This window comes from Castor canadensis, chromosome 11, assembly GCF_047511655.1.
Source record: "Castor canadensis chromosome 11, mCasCan1.hap1v2, whole genome shotgun sequence".
Classification (NCBI taxonomy): Eukaryota; Metazoa; Chordata; class Mammalia; order Rodentia; family Castoridae; genus Castor; species Castor canadensis.
Window position 1 is genome coordinate 145,375 of NC_133396.1, and position 18,884 is coordinate 164,258.

The following is an 18,884-nucleotide window of genomic DNA, read 5'->3' on the forward strand; positions in this document are numbered from 1 at the left end:
TGGGAGGCCACGGACCCCAGCCCAGACGAGCCCTGGGTGTTCAAAGACTTACTGTGGGCTCAGGCATTTTTGGAAAGCTGGGGTCAAAGGGCAGGACTAGGTCAACAGAAAGAGAGCAGGCAGGTACTGAAGGGAATGGTGGGCAGGAATAAGGAAGAAAGCATGTCCTGAGGCCAAGCAGTATCCTCTGGATATGTCCAGCAAGAGGCCCCAAACGGCAGGACTGGGCCTACTCAAAGAAGGCCTGACACGGGCATGCCCAGCTGACAGGCCAAGACAGACACTATGGTGTGGTCAGATCCTGGTCTTTATTCTCTGGAATGGAAATAACCTGCTGCAGCCTGAGAAGGACCAGAGATGCAAAGCTCATTCTTTAAAAGTACAAACAAAATGAAGATAAAACACATTTTTGGCTCCATATGTTTCAATTACAAGAATAACGACGTTGAATGGTACCCAGGCTTTCCATGAAGCCCACGGACCATCACTGACATTAGGCCAAATGTGATGGCTTTAAGATGATTTTTAAAATGGTATTAAATGGCATACAAGCCATCTTCAGACACATGAGTTTGTTTGCTGTGGAATTTTCTTTTTTATAAAAAATAATAACTTAGTTTGCATTATACAGCATTTCCAATCTGTCAGGGTGTCCTTGGCTGGACCTCATGGGGTCAGAGCAGCTTGTACCTCCCCAGCTTGAGAACTGAGCCAGGCCTGCGTTCCTGGCCTGCGCGCCCAACCCATGGCCTGTGCCCTTAGTATGCACACCCAGACTGTGGCCCACATCAGGACTTGAGCAGCCACAGCAGCTAGCAGTGGCTCATTAGGAGAGGGTGGACAGCACCCATAGTCACACTGCAAGTCACTCCATGCCAATCTCACAGGGGTTCAACCCCCGCTCCTCTGCGTCCCTGTACATCCTTTGGAAGTCACTGAAGCGTGGGGCACAGCCAAGCTGCGCTTCCCCAAAGTGCACGTGTCCAGTAAAGAGGAAGTCCCCAGGCCCGGGCCGCACGCCACATTCCAGCAGTGTCGTGACATGGCCCTGCCAGTGGCTGTCACCCTCAGGAGCTGGCTGGAAGACTTTGGTCTTCTGCCGATGAAGTCTGCTCACCCGCAGGTGAATGACTGACTCCTGCTGCTCTGGCACATGGGTAATGTTCTGAATGGAGCCACGGACGACTGTAAAGGAAAAGAGAGACAGGTCAGTGGGTCCAGTGAGCACTGTTGGCCAAAGGGAGGCACACAGCACATGTTACCCTACACACATCCTAGGCGCTGAGCCCAAACTCTGCTATCTAGGAAGGCGCTCAAAAGGCTTTATCCTGAGGGGCTATCCCTGATAGTGATACCGCCAGACAAAGGTGCTCTTTCCATGGAGGGCTGTAGCAGAAGCCATGCTACTCTCTTCAGGTCAGAACAAGAAAATAAGCACAGCTAATCCACAAGATAGATCTTGCTGCACTGGGAGACCTCTACCCAGCCACTGAGCCCAGGCCAGATCTAGAGGGAAGCAGCAAGGAGCCCCCGGCCCATGAGGTCACAGACCTTGGAGCTCAGGTGGGGCTCAGAGCAGAGTCAGTGGGCCCTGGCTTAACATGGCCACAACCACAGCAGCAGGTCAGCAAGCACCATCCTGGGGTCCACACCTTTCCCCAAGAGTGTTGTGTGAACATCGCAGGCAAGGAGCCTGCTACCCTCCAACTTCAAGCCCACCAGGCACTTGAAACCCCCACCCACCAGGAGACCTGATGTGCTGAGCTCTAAGGTGGAGGCTGACACAGGTACAGAGGTGGAGGCCTCTGTATGGCCAACAGAGCAGTGTTCACAGAGCACTTCCAAGAGAGTCACTGGGAAGAGAAGTTCCTCCAGGGTCCCCAGGGGAGGGGGCAGTGAGCTCATGTGCTCAGTGGGAGTACACTTGAAAGATACCTGGGATATCAATCCCAGCTTTTCCTGTGTGTGCCAAGCATGTACGCGTGTGTGCAGAGTCCTATACTGTGGGCTGGAGGCCCCCATAGTGCATGGAAAAGGACCTTTCCCTGTGATTCCAAGGGGAACATGCCCAGTGGCTTCAGAAGACCCCCCCTCCCCCAAAAGGAAGTCAATGCCAACCCAAGAAGTGCTCCAAGGCCCTGGAGAGGACTCCTAGGCATGAACAAAGTTCCACCTGCAGGAATCTGAGCACAAGAGTAGACTCACCAAAGTCGCTGGTACAGACGGCAAGGAGGACCTCAGTGTCACTGCAAGGCCGGCATGGGGCTGAGGAGGAGAGAACAGGGTAAGTAAACAGCCTGAACAACACTGGTCAGTCACAGACTCTCTCTGGCCTTGATGTGGCAGAAGGTGGCTGCCCCAGCCTGCACTTGATAGCTCACATTACAGACTCAACCATCAAAGCCATGGTCATGATCAGATCTCTGTGGCTAGCTCCAGCCCCAGCATGCATAGAGGCACACCACAGAAGGCCCTGGGAGAGCAGGAGACAGAACACTAAGCAGTCATACCAGGAACTGACTCCAGGGGATCCCCCGGCCCCACCTGGCCTGAAGGAGCTCACACTGTGGCCACAATGGGCATGTGCCCCAAGAGCGAGACCTCAAGGAGAGGGGCTCCATACCCTCCCCCACTTACCTGTTAGCATAGTTGTGCCAGACAGGCAACAACTCCATTCATTGAAAAACAGCTCTTGGACTGGGGATGTAGCTCAGTGGTAAAGTGCTTGCCTAAAAAGCTCTTACAGGCTGGGAACAATGGCTCAAGTCTATAATCCTAGTTACTCAGGGAAAAGTTTGTGAGACCCCATCTCAATCAGTGGTCCTCATTGTCATCACACTCAGAGGGAGAAGCATGAATAGGACAGAGGTCCAGACCAGCCAGGGCATAAAGCAAGACCTTATCTCAAAATAACCAAAGCAAAAAGGGCTGATAGTTTGACTCAAGTGGTAGAGCACCTGCCTAGCAAGTGCAAGACCCAAGTTCAACCCCCACTACAGAAAAAAAATATTACTCTTACATGTCTGTCCCAATTGCAAAACCAATGCCTAGACAAACTGAGACCATGTCCCTACATCATAGGCTACTGTTCCCAGCCTCCACACCCATCCCTAAAATGCAGAAACCACATAGCATAAAATTTTACCATTTTAACCTTTAAAAATGAGGTCTAGTCCAAAGTCATTAAGTACACTCACATTGTACAACCATCACCACTAACCATCTCCAATATATTTTCATCTTTCCAACTGAACTTCCACACGCATGGAAGTCAGCTACTCACTGACCTCAGCAGCTCCCTCAAAGGAGACCCTCCTGCAGCATTGAAACATCCACTTCCCAGATCCACCTGCAGCCAAACCCAGAAGTGTCCCATCCTGCCAACCCAGCACTGCCCAGGAGGACCCACAAGGCCAAGATTCTGCAAAGGAGGTAATGAAGGGGGTGAATAGATTTGCCTGCCCCACAGACACAGACCTAAGATTGGGGCCATCAGCTCAGCCCCTTCCCTAGCCCTGCCCAGCCCTTGGACAAGGTATGCACCCCAAATGCCTTTTAAACTGAGCCCTGTTCACAGACTCCCTCTGAGGCCCCCTGAAACCTGGGGTCTGGCTTCCTCCAGAGCACCCAGAAGGGCTATATGTTTTCAGAACAAGCTCCCTCACCAGCCAATCACTTACACAACACACTTCTCCCATGACAGACAGTCCTCACCCTGCCCTTTGTCCCATTTCTCCTGATGTGGAACAGAAACTCCAGCTCTGCGGCTTTCCCCACAGGCCATGGCCTTCCTGCACTCCAGAGTGGAATCAGGAAAATGCACGTTTCTTATTTGCACTTATTTAGGTTTCAAGGTTTCTGCCTTCAGTTCCTACATTGGGAACAAATTCTCCTAACTCAGTAGAAACTCAGGTATAAAATCCCAGCAAGACAAGTTTCTCAGCAGTCAGCCTTTCTATTGCAGGAGCAAGTCCTTGCCTTGGGGGCCCCTGGAGTCCACACACAACTACACCCCCGAGCAGAGGTGGGCTGAAATGCCACCTCCCTGGCAGCTGCACAGACCCCACTTGAGTGCTGGTGACTCACTCAGGTCCAGAAGGCACCAGGTCAGAGTACATGTAGGAGGGCAAAGAGGCTGAGTATTTCCAAGCCAGCAGGCATTCAGAGAAGACGTGCAGGTGCACAGACCCTCGGGGCCAGAAGAGACCAGAGACAAGGCCCTAGAGTTTGTAGCATCCTGGGTAGGCAGAGCTGACTGTGGACCCCTCATCTGGGTGTGTGTGGGCCCTAGCCTCGGGTCCTGCCCCAGCAGGCAGGGGTGGGTGTCTCCTGGGCTCAGTACTTGCTGACTCACTTGGCCCACCCATCTGCCAACACCTTTGCTCTGTTATCAGAGAAAGGAGAAGCCACAGAACAAGAACAACCGAACAACCTGCTGGTGTCAGTACAGCCCATCAGAGGATCCAGCACCTCCCCTACCCTAGCTCCAAACACCAGAGCCTTCTCTACTGAGAAGACATGGCTGTAGCCAGACCCAGAAGCCTGCAGTGTGCTGCCCTTCTGATGCCCCTTCCCTTCCTGAGATGTGTGGGTCACAGTATAACTCCTACCCCTAGGGGTCACTTGACCCCCACCCCTGAAGCTGCTGGGATTCTCCTTTGGGCCCAGGGTATGGCCCCTGTAGCAGGTTTCCTGTTCACAGGCTTCCTACCTGGGCTCCAGACAGACCTGGGATGGTCAGGGGCCAGAGCAGAGACAGGCCACTGCAGAAGCCAGGACTGACAGGGGCCAGGCAGCACTGTAGGTTCCAAGGACTTGCATTTCAGGTGGCATCTTGATTCAGGCATGAGACCTGGGGTGGCAGGAGAGGTTGCCCACCTGGTCAATACCAACCCAGTGCTCACAGGTCAGAGCCCTGAGTTTGGTGCCCCTCATCCAAGCAGGGGTAGGCTTGACTCCACAAGGGAAGGTCAGCCATCAAGTTCACAGTGATCATAGCCCACCTGAGTGTCCTTTTTGGAAGGAGGGCAGTGACCATACTGGACAAAGTCAGGGGTCTAGGCCATGTGGTGCTACAAGTGAGGAGGAAGCAGGTACCAGAAGTTGCCCTAAAGTAAGTCAGCTGAGGCCAGCTGAGGCAAATACCTTGCACTGCAAGGAGCTGACAAGGCTGAGCCACACACAGACACTGGACCCCAGGCCTGGGTATGAAGGGCCAGCTAAGCCTACAAGCTTCACCCTCCCTGTGAGTCATGCACTGACAGCTGGGGAGAAAGCATAGAGACCCTCCCCCTATTTGCCTTGGCTCAGGTGTCTGTCACAGGAGATGTGGACACTCTGAGGGAGTTCAGCAGGCTGTAGACCTGAAGTGTGCCATGGGCAGCTGAGCTAACAAAGATACCCAGACGCATCTCTCTTCTAACTCTGAACTTCAGAGAGTGCAGTTCACCTTTGCAGAAACTCAGTGTGGACTCCAATGACAACAATCTGGAAACTATTAATCAGAGTTGGTCTCATAAGTACTGCAGAATGTGCTGGTAATGGACACCTGGCATCACATTTCCTGAGGGGCACAAGTGGATGTCTGGAAATCACTCAGGAAAGTGCATAAAATGAAGCAAAAGAGGAGAAAGCAAGCAAGGTCAGAGGGACACTCCAGGAGACACCTGGGAACCCAGATGAGGGCCCAGCCAAGAGGGCAGGTGCCAGCAGGGAGGGTGTGGGGTGTGGGGTGTGGGTGAGGGTAAGCACAGGCAAGAATGGCTGGCTGGATGCTAGGAGAGCATGCAGATCACAGAAGTTGCTGGGGAGCAGGCAGCACTGTCCACTGAGGACAGCCAGGGAGGTGCGTACAAGTTCTGAGGGGGAAAGTTTGCATGTGATGCTTCCTGGGTCACCAGTGCAGCCAGTGACAGGTGGTGGATGCACTGAATTAACAGTAGCAAAGTGAAACATGGACGGGGTGAAGGGCAACCAGAGTGAGCTGAGACCTGGGCTCCTTTGATGTCACAACACCCAGGTACCACCAAAATGCCATGATGACCCAGGAGTGGTCTGTTGGCCTCCCCTGCCCTTGGAGTCTGTGGATTGAGGAGGAAGCCGGTGGAGACCACACCCTTCCTCCCCAAAAGTCAGGAGATGGCTAAGATGAAAAATAATCACAGGATAATTAAGAAAAGCCGCTGAGACTGGAAACTAAAGGACCAAAGAGTTGGGAGCTTTGGAAAGAACTAAGCCCTCTACTTCAATGCCTCTAGGCAACCCTCAAGGCCATCCCAGACTCTAAGTCCCCCAAAGAGAACTGGGCACTGGGGCTCCACGCAGCCTCGCAAGCCAGACTGGTCATTCGGGCTCAGCAAGCAGAGCAGGTTTTTGAGAGGGTGAGGAAGAGAGGCCCAGAAACTGCAGGCCCTGCCCTGTGAGCCTGAGTCTGGGTAAGCAGTATAATATGCTAATGAAAGCCTGCCTCTCCCTCCTCTCTTCCCCCCTCCCATCCCCCAACACCTCTCCAGCTGTGTGTCTAAAATACTATCCCCTTCACCAGGGCCTGATCTGGACCTCTCAGGGAGTCCCAGCCCAAAACCCCAGAGCACAGTGATGGTCAAGCCCATGAGCCCCTGATACATTGCCCTGAGAACTAAAGAATGGAACAGAATCCAGAACCCACCCCTGCTGCACCTGTTTCCTGGAACCAGACAAAGCCCCCACCCTTGCTGGCCACCCCTCGGCCCTCACCCAATGGTGATGCCCCCAGGAAGCTTTCACAGGGCCACTGGCCTGGAGTTTTTTCTTTAGTTAGCTGTGTGGCTGCTCACTACTTCTTGTGTCCTGCCAGATTCTGTAAGCAACAAAAGGTACTGTGCTGCGCACGTGCCCTGGCAAGGCTGAGGCAGCAGGCACGGGCCAAGCAAGTCCTTCTAGTCCTGCTGGGTAGCAACCAAATCCTCTGTCTCCTGGAACCAGGGTCACCTTCTGCCTGACCCTCACTTGTGCTCCTGGAGGAGCAACCTGCTCCTCTGCCTGGGTCTTCCCAGCTTCAGTGCATCTCAGAAGCTGATTATGCAACCCAAATGAACTTGAAGCCATCACACTGTAAACACTTTGGCGGAACTGTCCAGAATGGCATCAGGTTTCCTCATTGCTGGGTCAGAAGTCTCACACACACACACACACACACACACACACACACACACAGAGAGAGAGACTTGGGTTCTAATCCACAGCACCTCTGTTCTCTGAAGTCAGCACAAACTAGAATTTCTGATTCACCTGCAAGCTTGTCCAGCTCACAGCACAACCGTCCAGGTCAGGCTGTGTGTGCACTCAAACTCAACAGGCTGGCACTGCCTGGTAGCCAACTTCTATAACATCTCTTGTGGCTGAAGTAAAGGCCAGAACAGGAGACCAGGGAAAGCTTAGCACTGGCCAGAGAGTGCTCAGGAGCCAGATTGGCCTGGGGAGGACTGTGTCACTGCTGCCAGGTGGCCGGCGCCAACATTCATTATGTACCCATTCCTTAGGCCTTAAAAGCTTAGTAACCCCCATCCCCCAATGAAAGCCAAATACCCCTGGGAGAAGAGACCTTGGGCCTCCCTGATCCCTCCTGCCTAAGGCCATTAGGAATGCAACCCTGGAAGTCCTCCTGTTTGGGCAAGTGTCTGTGCTCATTTCTGGGGTGGCAGGGGATGCCAGGGTTGGGTCCCAGATCCCAGAGCCTACAGCGCATCTTACCCTAGGTCCCCATTCTGAGTTCTAACAGACAGTCTGTTTGAGCACACAGCCACCTGCATGGCTTAGAACTACTGATAGCCCAGGGACAGGTGGGGCACACCAGTGGGATAACAAGGGAACCCCAACCTCCTGCCTCAGACATGGCAAAACCCTAGACACAGAGCCAATACAACATCCCACCTGGACTGCTGTCCTCATGGGACCCCCTGGCCTAGGAGGTGCACACAGTGCTGTGCACAGAACTGGGAAGAGGCCCACACCAGGGCCACTGCCTCCCTGTGACCCCATGGGAACCTGAAGCAGATCAACTGACTCCACAGGCTTCCCTCCTAGAGTGTGGAAGTATGGATACAGAGGAGGCAGTGAGAGGCAGACTTCACAGGAGTGAAGGGGGCAACTCTCTGGCTCTACCAGTCATCATCATTTACAGTCAACAACTTGATTTGCACCAAGATTTGCCTTGTACAGATGTATGTCCAGGTGTGCACAGCAATTGATGGACTGCACCTGGAACCACTAAGAATTAAGTTGTACAGAGAACAGAGCTCAGACCATAGAGAACATGTGACCAGCAAAACATCTTTAGGACCAGCATTTTAATCAGTTCCTAATATCTGGTCTGTCACTTCCTGCCTACAGTTAACAGGCTTCCTTCAGTCAGAAAGAGTGAAAGTGATGTCCTGATTGTTCCAGATTTTTTTTCTGTAAGTTTATCTCCAGAGCTCCAGAGCAAGGCATCTTCCCTTCCCCCAGTTCTCCTGCTCACCCATAATTGCTGGCCCAGATATCACAAAAATTCAGTACCTGATGGACCACAGCACAAGGGGTGGGACTGCCTTGCCTGCTGCAGGCTCCTAAATCTGATGCCCCTGTGTCTGCCCTTAGAGCTTTCTACAGGGCAACACTGTCCACAAATGCCACAGGACATGTATATTCCCCGCCCACCACACAAAAGAAGTATCTGCTGCTTGTCTCAAAAAAAAGGAAGGAAGGAAGGAAGGAAGGAGGGAAGGAAGGAGGGAAGAAAGGAGGGAGGGAAGGAAGGAAGGAAGGAAGGAAGGAAGGAGGGAGGGAAGGAAGGAGGGAGGGAAGGAGGGAAGAAAGGAGGGAGGGAAGGAAGGAAGGAGGGAAGGAAGGAAGGAGGGAGGGAAGGAAGGAGGGAGGGAAGGAAGGAAGAGGGGAAGGAAGGAGGGAAGGAAGGAAGGAGGGAAGGAAGGAAGGAGGGAAGGAAGGAAGGAGGGAGGGAAGGAAGGGGGAAGGAGGGAAGAAAAGGAGGGAGGAAAGGAAGGAAGGAGGGAGGGAAGGAAGGGGGAAGGAGGGAAGGAAGGGAGGAGGGAAGGGAGGAGGGAAGGAAGGAAGGAGAGAGGGAGGAAAGGAAGGAGGGAGGGAGGGAAGGAAGGAGGGAGGGAAGGAAGGAGGGAAGGAAGGGAGGAGGGAAGGAAGGAGGGAGGGAAGGAAGGGGGAAGGAGGGAAGGAAGGAGGGAAGGAAGGAAAGAGAGAGGGAGGGAAGGAAGGAGGGAGGGAAGGAAGGAGGGAAGGAAGGAAGGAGGGAAGGAAGGGGGAAGGAGGGAAGGAAGGGAGGAGGGAAGGAAGGAAGGAGGGAGGAAAGGAAGGAAGGAGGGAGGGAAGGAGGGAAGGAAGGGGGAAGGAGGGAAGGAAGGGGGGAGGGAAGGAAGGAGAAAAAACCCACAATCATTCCATGGTTTCCCAAACCATGCACATCCTGTCAATAGCCTCACTCAGCCCATGTGGCCTTGGAGAGACTTTCTGTCTAGGACCTCACCTGGGTTCCCACACTCTCACTCCCTGGGAGGGGGCTCCTCACTGCACCCGCCTCCCAGGTGCTTGCTGGTGTCTCCTCTCCGTGAAGGAGCTTCTTCATACAGGCTCCTGTCTCTGTCTCATGGAGCTGGGTCAGCCCCACTCTCCCTAGAGACTTAAAGTGGTTTTTCTCAGTCCTGACTACTGACCACCCACATGAAGCCTCTGGGATCTCTGGTTGGCCCCACATTCTGGGACATCACAGCTTGGCTGCTCTGGGATGTGGGTCAGCCTCAGTTCCCCACCCAGAACTCCACATATTAGGACTGTGGCAGACACCAAAACACCTGGCCAGTTTGTGGAGCAGATGGAAGGGTAAAAGCCCCCACCTCAGATGAGTTATGACCAGTCCTTAAGAAACCAGGACTGACCTCAGGGATGCTATTCAACACTCATATTTCATATTTTCAGAGGCCAAACACTGTTCCACAAGGCCAGAAACACCAGAAATCTAAGGGTATACCCCACACACACACCTTGCAGCTCTCCTAGGGAAGACCCTGGACACCACTCATGGGCTCTGCAGGCAAACATGCCACAGCCGAGCCACAAACAGAGCATTTCACAGAGGTGAGCAGAGGAAGGAGTGGAAAAAGTCAGAGTGCTCTGCAAACCCCCAATGTTACCTATGAAAAAGCTGCAGTGCAGGTGACCCACATAACCCCCTCACAGGCCACTCACCAGACAGCGCACGCAGGTCCAGCCCCCTATGTCCGTTCATCAGCTCATATTGGAAACCCGTGGTCCTCCTGCTGATGTCCTGCTGAGGTGTTGCCTCCACAAACAGGCCTCCCTGCTCTAGGCCGAAGCACTGTACCTGGCCAAGCTCACTGCCCCCATCCCGCACCAGCAGTCTCAGTTCTCCAGTTTTTTCCAAATAAATATTGGCTCCTGAGGAGTCCCTGAAGGGTTTGATGCACACAGTCAGGTGCCGGGTAGGTGAGAAGGTGTTAGTCCTCAGGTTGATGATGAGTGCTCCCATCGGGTACATCCACTCCACAGACCCGGCCGAGCACCGTAAATACACCTGCTCCACATCCTTGCTGTGTGCCTCATGGGTCAGTCCACTGCGGAAAGAGGGGGACAGTGTCAGCCCGAGCCCCAGAACCACGAGTTCCCATATACCACATGCACCCCACTCAGGGGAGAATATGTGAGGGCAATGCCCATGATGACCACTCACACTTGCCCACCACCTCAAAGCCCCAACCCAGGGAGGAGGCAGCTGCTCAGTGCCTGTCACCTCTACCCAGCCTCCCCCACTAAGTTCCAAAGAGCCTGATCCAAGAGCCAAGGTGGGCTGAGCTACAGCCCTGATGAGTTCAGGTGGAGTTGGCTCCCCAAACCCTCTAGAGCCCTTGATGCTCAGTGTCTACCTGCCTTCGCAGATGCAGCTTCAGGCACCTGAGTCTTAGCAGCGTCCCTGAGCCAGAGAGACTGGGGGTGCCAGGAACAGTGAAAGTAGGAGCCAAGGAGGGGCTGGATGCTTCCGAAACTTTAAGGAAACTCCAGCAGGACCTCGACACCAACCAAGGTTTCAGATGACTCAAGAGGGTCAGGACAATGGGAAGATGATGCAGAGTCCATCCATTTTTCATAGAGGGTAAAAAAACGAGACTCGGACTCACGTTACAAGGTGCTGTGGGTGTGGTGCCCATGCAGCAATGACACCAGGCTCTACAGAGCCTCTTCTAAACCAGCTGGGAGAATCAGCAATAGGGGGAGGGGAGTCTTTGTATTTCCTTCATTTCCAAATCTGACATCCCTGCCCTGCCACTCATAATTTTTCAAATAAACACAGGTGTCTTTAAAACAAGGTCCACTACATCCTCCTTGGGTGTGGCCTGGGAGGGACAGGAGGACAAAAGGTAGCAGGCCTTTCTAAAAGGAATTCCTAAAGTAGCTCCTGTAATGGTGAAGTAGGAAAACATGGATGCAGTGTGCTATCATCCTCAGCCATGCAGGTCCTAAAAGAGACAGTTCTGTTTTCAAGAAACTGAAACCGCCAGAAACGTTGAAGTTTCTCCTGCTCAAAACTTAAATGCAAATGTTAGCTTGTCGCTAACGGTTATGTCATTAACCACAGTGGGCCTGGAGCGAAACCAGTGACTTCAGCTAAGAGTTTTATTACATGAAATTTGGTTCTGATCAGATCTCAGACAGGTTCACCAACATTCTTAGGATTTTTATGTGAAATAAACAAGGCTATGTCCAGAGCCCAGTCTGAGTGAGTTACCAGAAACCTATTCTGCCAGAGAAAATTTATAACATATGGTCTTCATTTGGTGCTGGTGACTCAGGCCCCCAAAACTTCACTTTTGATACAAGGGCCGGCTGCAGGCTGAGGCTGCAAGTCACCCTGCAGACCACATCAGAGGGAAGTAGGAGGGTGACCCCCTCCTGACTTGCTCCCCCACCCCCACAAGGCCCTGGGCCATTTGCAGCCAGCCTGGCTGCAGGCAGCTACTAGGGCCGCACACGCAGAACAAACTTACAAATTACACTCAATAAAACTTACACAAGCTCATCTGACACCTATGCAGGGATGGGCATAATTATAGTGTTATATGAAAATCATACTAAATGGTGAGTGGCTGACACACATGGCTGTAATCAGCTCTGTCCTTATTCAGCTAAAGCAAACCTAATTATTGTGTCCCTCTTCCTGTCGCCAGCATCAAGGAGTAGCTGACACTTGCCCCAGGCCCAGGCCCAGCCTCAACTATCCCATACAAGGCATCTACCTAGAGGGCCCTGAGGGGGTCCTGGTGTTGACACCCACACCAAAGGCTCTGTATTGTTCATCTGCACAGATGAGTGGGGGAACAGCCAGGTAGGGACTAGGAAACCCTCAGGGAACACCAACAGGTGGAAAGCCTACAGCACCCAGGGGAGAAGGCCTGAGTCTGGGGACTGCCATTCCAGCAGCCACATATACATGCATCATGGGATAATCCACCTGGCTCCAATTAATCAGAAGGAACAAAACAAAGATGGACTCACAAGAAATGAGGTACTTGTTACCTCACTGTACTCACACCCAGGAAAAGGTCTGTGCCCACCCCAGGACCAGTGGCTATGTCTCCCCCCTCATTCTTCTAAAACACCAAGGTCAACAGGAATCCAACCAGGCAGTCCCTCAGGAGCTTTCCTATTAAGACCATGTGATATGTGTGACCCTTTTAGACAAACAACCACTCAGGGAAGTAAAGCCAAGGGTCCCTCAAGCCATAGTTCTTTGATGCACCAGTCTGTGCTGGTTCCTACTAGGCCCCAAATCTCTCATTCCAAATATCCAGAACCACAAAAACTTGAAAAAAAAAAATGCCCTGCAAAGTTGCTGCAATTGCAAAAGCAACCATCTTTAATGGTCATCCATGAAAAGATTCTACCACCTTCATGAGATGCAGGTGATATGCTAACTATGCAAAAACCACAACCCACTGTTGTGATGAAACTACTACACAGACAGAACTGGTTCCAGTCCACAAACTGACAAAGCTGATTTGATCATGGCTTAATTAAACTGAATTAATGCTTTCTCTGTGTGTGTGCACATGCCAGGCAAGCACTGTACCATACAGCTACATAACCAGCCCAGTGTATTTTTTAAAAAGTTAGCAAGGGCCACTACCCAGGTGGACACAAGTGTGGTTGCCTTTATGAGGAAGAGGGTAAATCCCAAGTTGGTATGAGGACTCACTGAAAACAAGCACAGATCATGCCCACACGCTGCTCACCCAGAGCCCAACAACCCCCAGTCACCTGGGCAAGATGAGTCCCTGGTTTACTTAAGTCAGGAGGACTTAGATCAGGGGAAACCAAGAGGCTCTACTGACAAGTTTTACCCTTCATTCCCCTCTTTGCCAGAGACAGCCCAGGTGTGACAGACCACACCTGCCATGCCCCTGCTGATAGCAATGGGAAAGTTCATGGTCCACCTTTATGGCCACTGGCTAATAAAGATTAGGGGCTGGACCTGCTGAAATCTGGGAAAGGGATTTCAAAATCTCCACCCTAATTGCTTGGAAACACCCAGAAGCATGCCTGTGTCAAATGTGAGTAGCCAGTGCCATGGAGACCAACTCCTTTCCTATCAGGGGCAGAATCTTAGTGGCATTTAGAGGCTGGCTCCACCTGTGCTGTCCTTGAACTGCTCATAAAAAGTCATAAACGCTATGGAGTTAGCAAGCAAGCCAGCACACTCCTCAGTAAGTCAGCTGATGTGTGAAGAGTTCTGATAAGTGGGAGCAGTGACTAGAAGACAAGAGAGCCTTATTTATACTCCAGCGCATACCCACAGTTCTAAAGGCTCCTTCAGTTGCCCTCTGCCAGGCTCTGCCTCTAAGAGTCCCAGGATAGGAAGTGTGTTAGCAGCAGAAGAGGAGGAGGACCCAGGTAGACCAGAGGGTGGACAGGTACTAGGCAGGGCCACGCCTCCTCCCACTCTGTGGATGTTCTAGCCTGACTCTGGAGGGGGGGCGGCAGCCTCCCAACAGACCCCTGGATTCAGGAGAATGTTCAGAGAATTGACACACAATCTTCTAAGAACCTAGAAAAGGATATCGGCTTTTGTTGGAACCCTAGGCTCACAGGACAAGGAATGTTTATCTGTTTCTGATCTGCTGGAGCAGGACACCCCAAGTCCTCAGGTTAGGGTGCACTGATTCACCAGCAAAGGCTGGAGAAGGGAGCTAATTGCCATGGGGAAAGGGCAGCCCCAGAAGAGGCTCAGCATCAGAGGCTCCCAGCCAGCTCTGTGCTGGCGCCAGCATTCCCCAGGCCAACCCTCCCCCAGAGCTCCATCCGCCCTCGGCCCCAATCTCTGCTCAGTCCCTGGCTCTGCCAGGCAGTGGGGATTTCTGCTGCGGAGGAAGACAGCAAACTCCCTATGAGGCGGTGCCTGAGCTCTCAGGAGCCAGAGCTCCATCTTCCAGTCCAACTTCCCTGGCAGGATCCTTGGGGAGGGGAGGATTGTGGTCACTGTGGTTTCTTCAGAAAGCTGGGCGTTATAAGTGTCCAGCGGTGCCCTGCTGACGCAGAGCCTGGGCACCACTCAACCCCCCAACCTTCTCGGAAAACTAGCTTCATCAAAATCACCCATGACACACACACACACACACACACACACACACACACACACACACACACACACACACACACACACAAGCTGTTATGTGAGTGCCCTGTCCATGGGATACCCGGACACCAGACCCACGAGCAACTCCAGCCCACTGCGTTTTCATAGGAAACATGCATCAGCACAGCGCCCTCCACAAAGCGCTGAATTGGCAACTTCCGAGGCACAAAACTGGCTTGGGGAAAGGCGAAGACCGGCCACGGTGCCCGGCGCGCACTCGGTATCCATCTTCAATAGCTCTGGGTCCTCAGGCACCCCGCCCTCGCACACTTGTGACTTGCCCTCCTTTCTGCATGTCACACTTCAGTTAAAAGAAAGTCCTCGACTGCCACCACGGACGAGGGCGGAGAGGGGGGTCGCGGAGTCCGGCGCGCGCGGCTGCCAAGGGCGGCTTGACCTTCACCGGGGGGCGGGGGGCTCCTCCGGGCCGCACTCGGCCCGCGCACAGGTGTTGCCCTCGGCTCGTCGCCCCATAGACGTAGCCAATGCTGTCTTCAGTGGGGGTCCCGCTCCGTCCGCAAAGCTCCCTCCCTAGCCCGAGGCGTCCCTCCTAGCTCTGCCGGGCGCAGGCCGGGAGGCAACCGGGTCGCGCAATTCGCGCCGTAGGCACAAACGCTAGGGAGAAGCACCAATTCTCCATCAATTCCACGGAGCTCGGAGATCCGTGGGGTCCGGCGATCCACGCAGGGCGAGTGGACGGCCGGGTCAAACCCACCCCGCCGCACTGCCGCGCGCCTCCCTCGGGCGTCCTCCGGGCCGGGACCCTGAAGCAGCGGGCTCTTTTGTTCTGCAACGGGGGGCGGGGGCGGGGGGCACCGGACTCCGTCTACAGAGCAGCCTCGACCCCCGCCGCGCCAGCCCCTGCCGCACCCTCGCCAGCTCGACCGGCCCGCGAACGGAGGGGATCAGAGGGCCGGGTCCAGGCGAACTGGGCCGAGGATCGCGCCGCGGGACTCACCTCCCCTTCCAGCTGCATAGGTCGCTGGAGTACTGTGCGCCCACGCCGCCCAGCAGCACCGCCAGCAACAGCAGCAGCAGCAGCAGAGGCGGGGGCGGGCCCGGGCCGGGAACTGGGGGCCGCGGCCACAGCTGCCCTGCGCGCCCCCGGGCCGCCCGCGCTGCGCCCCGCATGCTCCAGCGGGTTCACCGCCCGGCCCGCGTCCGCGCTCCGCGAATAGATCCTCCACCTGGCGCGACTGGTGGGGCGGGATCCGGGTGCAGACTGGTCACGTCGCGCGCCCTCCGCAGTCCCCGCGCGGCCGCCAGCCCATCCCCGCCCGCCCGAGACCGCTCGCGCCGCGGGAGTTGCAGGAGCGGCACTCGGAACTGTGTCCGCCACCGCCGCCGCCTGAGCCTCTGAGTTGGCGAGTCCCAGGCCCGCGGTCCGGGCTCAGCTGGGAGGCGGGTCCGAGGGACCGCCCCGCCCCAGTCTGGCCGCCCAGTCCCCGTCCCCGCCCCCGCCCAGCAGCCCAGGCCCCGCCCAGCTTCTTGCCCCTGGCCGCAGGTTCGGCTGAGCACCCGCACTCTGGCTGGCGCACCCTCTCAAACGTCCATGCCCCGCGAGTCCAGGCTCCGTGCGCCGGGGCTGCACGCTGCAGACACGCGGGTGGGCAACATCTGGCACTGGACTCCAGGCGTTGTAGCTCGGTGTGGAACCGGTGGGGGCGCTGCGGAGAGTAGACTTCGCGAGGAGTGTGCGATGGTCCCGGGGGAGAGCCAGGGCTGGAGCTCGGGGCAGCTGCCCGTCCCCTCCCGCACTGCCTCCGCGCCTACACCAGGCAGGGGTCAGGGAAGAAACCCGAAACCCCGAGTATGTACCGACCCAAACCCAGTTCCTGGCAGCCCTTAAGGCCCCTCCGTAGTGGAGGTCCACCAGAGTGACCACTGAGCTGCGACGGGAACGACTGGCTGTGCCAGTTCCGTGGGGCCCCTGCGTCTCAGCAGCCGGTGGCCATCTGGGGATTTCCTGGCACCTCAGCCTCTCTCCCCTCAAGAATTTGTGATTAGTGGAGGCTGGGACTCTGTCCTCCACCTAGGTTTAACAACTGTCTCCAAACATTGGCACAGGCCCGCCCCCACGCGCAAGATTGCCATCTGAGAGCCCAGTTCTGACAAGGGATGGTCTTCCAGCTCTTCCTTCTTCAGGTGGTCATGTGGCCACAAAACCCTGACATCCAGTGGGGACACAATAGATACAGCAGCCCTAGCCCCACCTGGAGGGGGAGAGGCAGTCTTCTCTGACCTGGAACTCAACTCTCAAAAGCAGGGACGGAGGTAATGAGGGTCTCCCTGGCACAGAGAGGAAGCAGCTGGCACTCCAGGCTGTCCTCCCTTTCCTAGTATGAACTCCAGAGCCACAAACAGCATCAAATGGTGGAGAAATCTGACCTTGTTTTAGTATTCCTTTTCCAGCCAACATATTTTTCAGGAGGATTTTCAAGGGACCCATAGGAGTGGATGGGATGCATAGTGCACTTTTTCATGGTGAGAGACCTGGAAGTTTAGTTCATTGGGTGGTGACTATACTGGTAGCTGGGAGAGGGATGGAATTATGAGTCCTTTGGACTGAGACATAGGGAGCACCCTGTGCAGAGCTGAGACTTTTCAGGAGAGCTGGAGAAAGATGAGAAACCTAAGGACCTAGAAAACACCATTACAGTTTAAAAGATCTGCAGCCCTAGAACTGACCAAGTCAACCTACACAACAAAAGAGCCGGAGCTGGGACCCTGCCCAGCATATAAAGTGATGTCACCCTGAGACTCAAGGCTGGGTTTGAAGTTCCAGGAACACACCTGCGTATTTGAAGCTTGGAGGCCACTCCACCCATCCCACAGCTCTTGGAGTGTGGGCCCAGCTTCCATCACTGCAGGGTGCAGAAGTCAGGTGAGAACAAAAGGGAAGCAGCGCGTCACAGGGGAGAAGAACCTACTGGTTACACATCTGCAAACTGCAGCCACATTCTGTACTAGCAGCACCTCTTATCTAGGGTGCTGCAGGGCTGGATATGTGGTTTATATGCAGCCCGCAGCCCAGCAGGCCCTGTCCATTGGGACAGCTTGTCAAAGTCCAGACAGTCACACTATGGAAGGGAGTACGAGCAGTATCCAGCACAGACACTGAGGGTTAATGACCTTCAGTGACCTGTCCAGGTTCTCAGGACCCCTACTGGCTGCTGATTCCATGCCAAGGCAGGGCTCTGGGACCTAACATAGTGCCCAGGCACCTGTGCCTAGTAGACTTCCATTATACTGGGACCATAGCATGGTGGACACAAACCCATGTTCATTTATTAAAACTCATGGAACACATAGTACAAGAGAGAATCAGAAAGTAGACGTTGGCCTTAAGCTAAACCAATGTATCAACATTGATTCACTAATTGTCATGCAAACACATTAATGCAGGATGTTAATCACGGGAACTGAGTTGGGGAGAGGGTGAGTATTGAAGAAGTCTGATATCTGTTTAGTTTTTCTGTAAACCTAGAAAGGTACTAATTAAAAAACAAGAAAAAGCCAGGCGCTGGTGGCCCACACCTGTAATCCTAGCTACTGAGGAGGCAGAGATCAGGAGGATTTCAGTTGGAAGTCAGCCCCAGGCAAATAGTTTGTGAGCTCCTATCTTGAAAATACCCAACATAAAAAAGTGCTGGTGGAGTGGCTCAAGTGGTAGAGCACTTGCCTAGCAAGTGTGAGAACCTGAGTTCAAAACCCTAATACCACCTAAATAAATTAATTAAATTAAAATTAGGGTAAAAACAAATACTTACCTGGGCAGACTTCTTGAGAGAATCCTATAGGTCATTGGGGAAGAAGCTGGACCTGCCTTCCAGGACACAGGACCCTCCAATAGGATCCCTGAAGCAGGAATTTCCAGATTCTCATCTTCCTGAGCCATCAGCCAGAATGGGGTGGGGTCAGTGACAGAACTGGTTCTTGGCCCTCTCACTGAGATCTTGCATCCTGCTGGCTCCTGGGATGTCTATGCCCCAGAGATTTTCTGCACTTCCTGGCACCTCTGCTGACCCAGCAAAGCTACTTACAGAGGAAACATCTCCATAGATGGCCACCACTGGTGGCCAGTGGTGTCTGGCTCCTGGGGGCAGAAGGCTGTCTGTGGCTGTCCACCAGTCACTGTCACTGTCGCTTTTCACTCCTAGGCCCTGGTGGGTTGACCACGGACCTACAGGGA

The 18,884-nt window shown here is 54.1% G+C and overlaps 1 protein-coding gene across 2 annotated transcripts; it reads right to left on the bottom strand.

Moving 5' to 3' along the window:
* Window positions 1–289: 289 nt before the first annotated feature.
* On the bottom strand, window positions 290–18,486 carry Metrnl (meteorin like, glial cell differentiation regulator). Of its 2 annotated transcripts, none has more exons than XM_074044805.1 (4): window positions 18,463–18,486; window positions 10,234–10,619; window positions 2,206–2,265; window positions 290–1,185 (listed from the first exon to the last, which is right to left on the bottom strand). In XM_074044805.1, the coding sequence occupies exons 2-4, from the start codon at window positions 10,541–10,543 to the stop codon at window positions 866–868; spliced, it is 690 nt and encodes a 229-aa protein (XP_073900906.1). In that variant the 5' UTR covers window positions 10,544–10,619; window positions 18,463–18,486; the 3' UTR covers window positions 290–865. The 2 variants fall into 2 exon arrangements, with proteins under 2 accessions (XP_073900906.1, XP_020032322.1); XM_020176733.2 differs by lacking the exon at window positions 18,463–18,486 and adding an exon at window positions 15,651–16,047.
* Window positions 18,487–18,884: the final 398 nt, after the last annotated feature.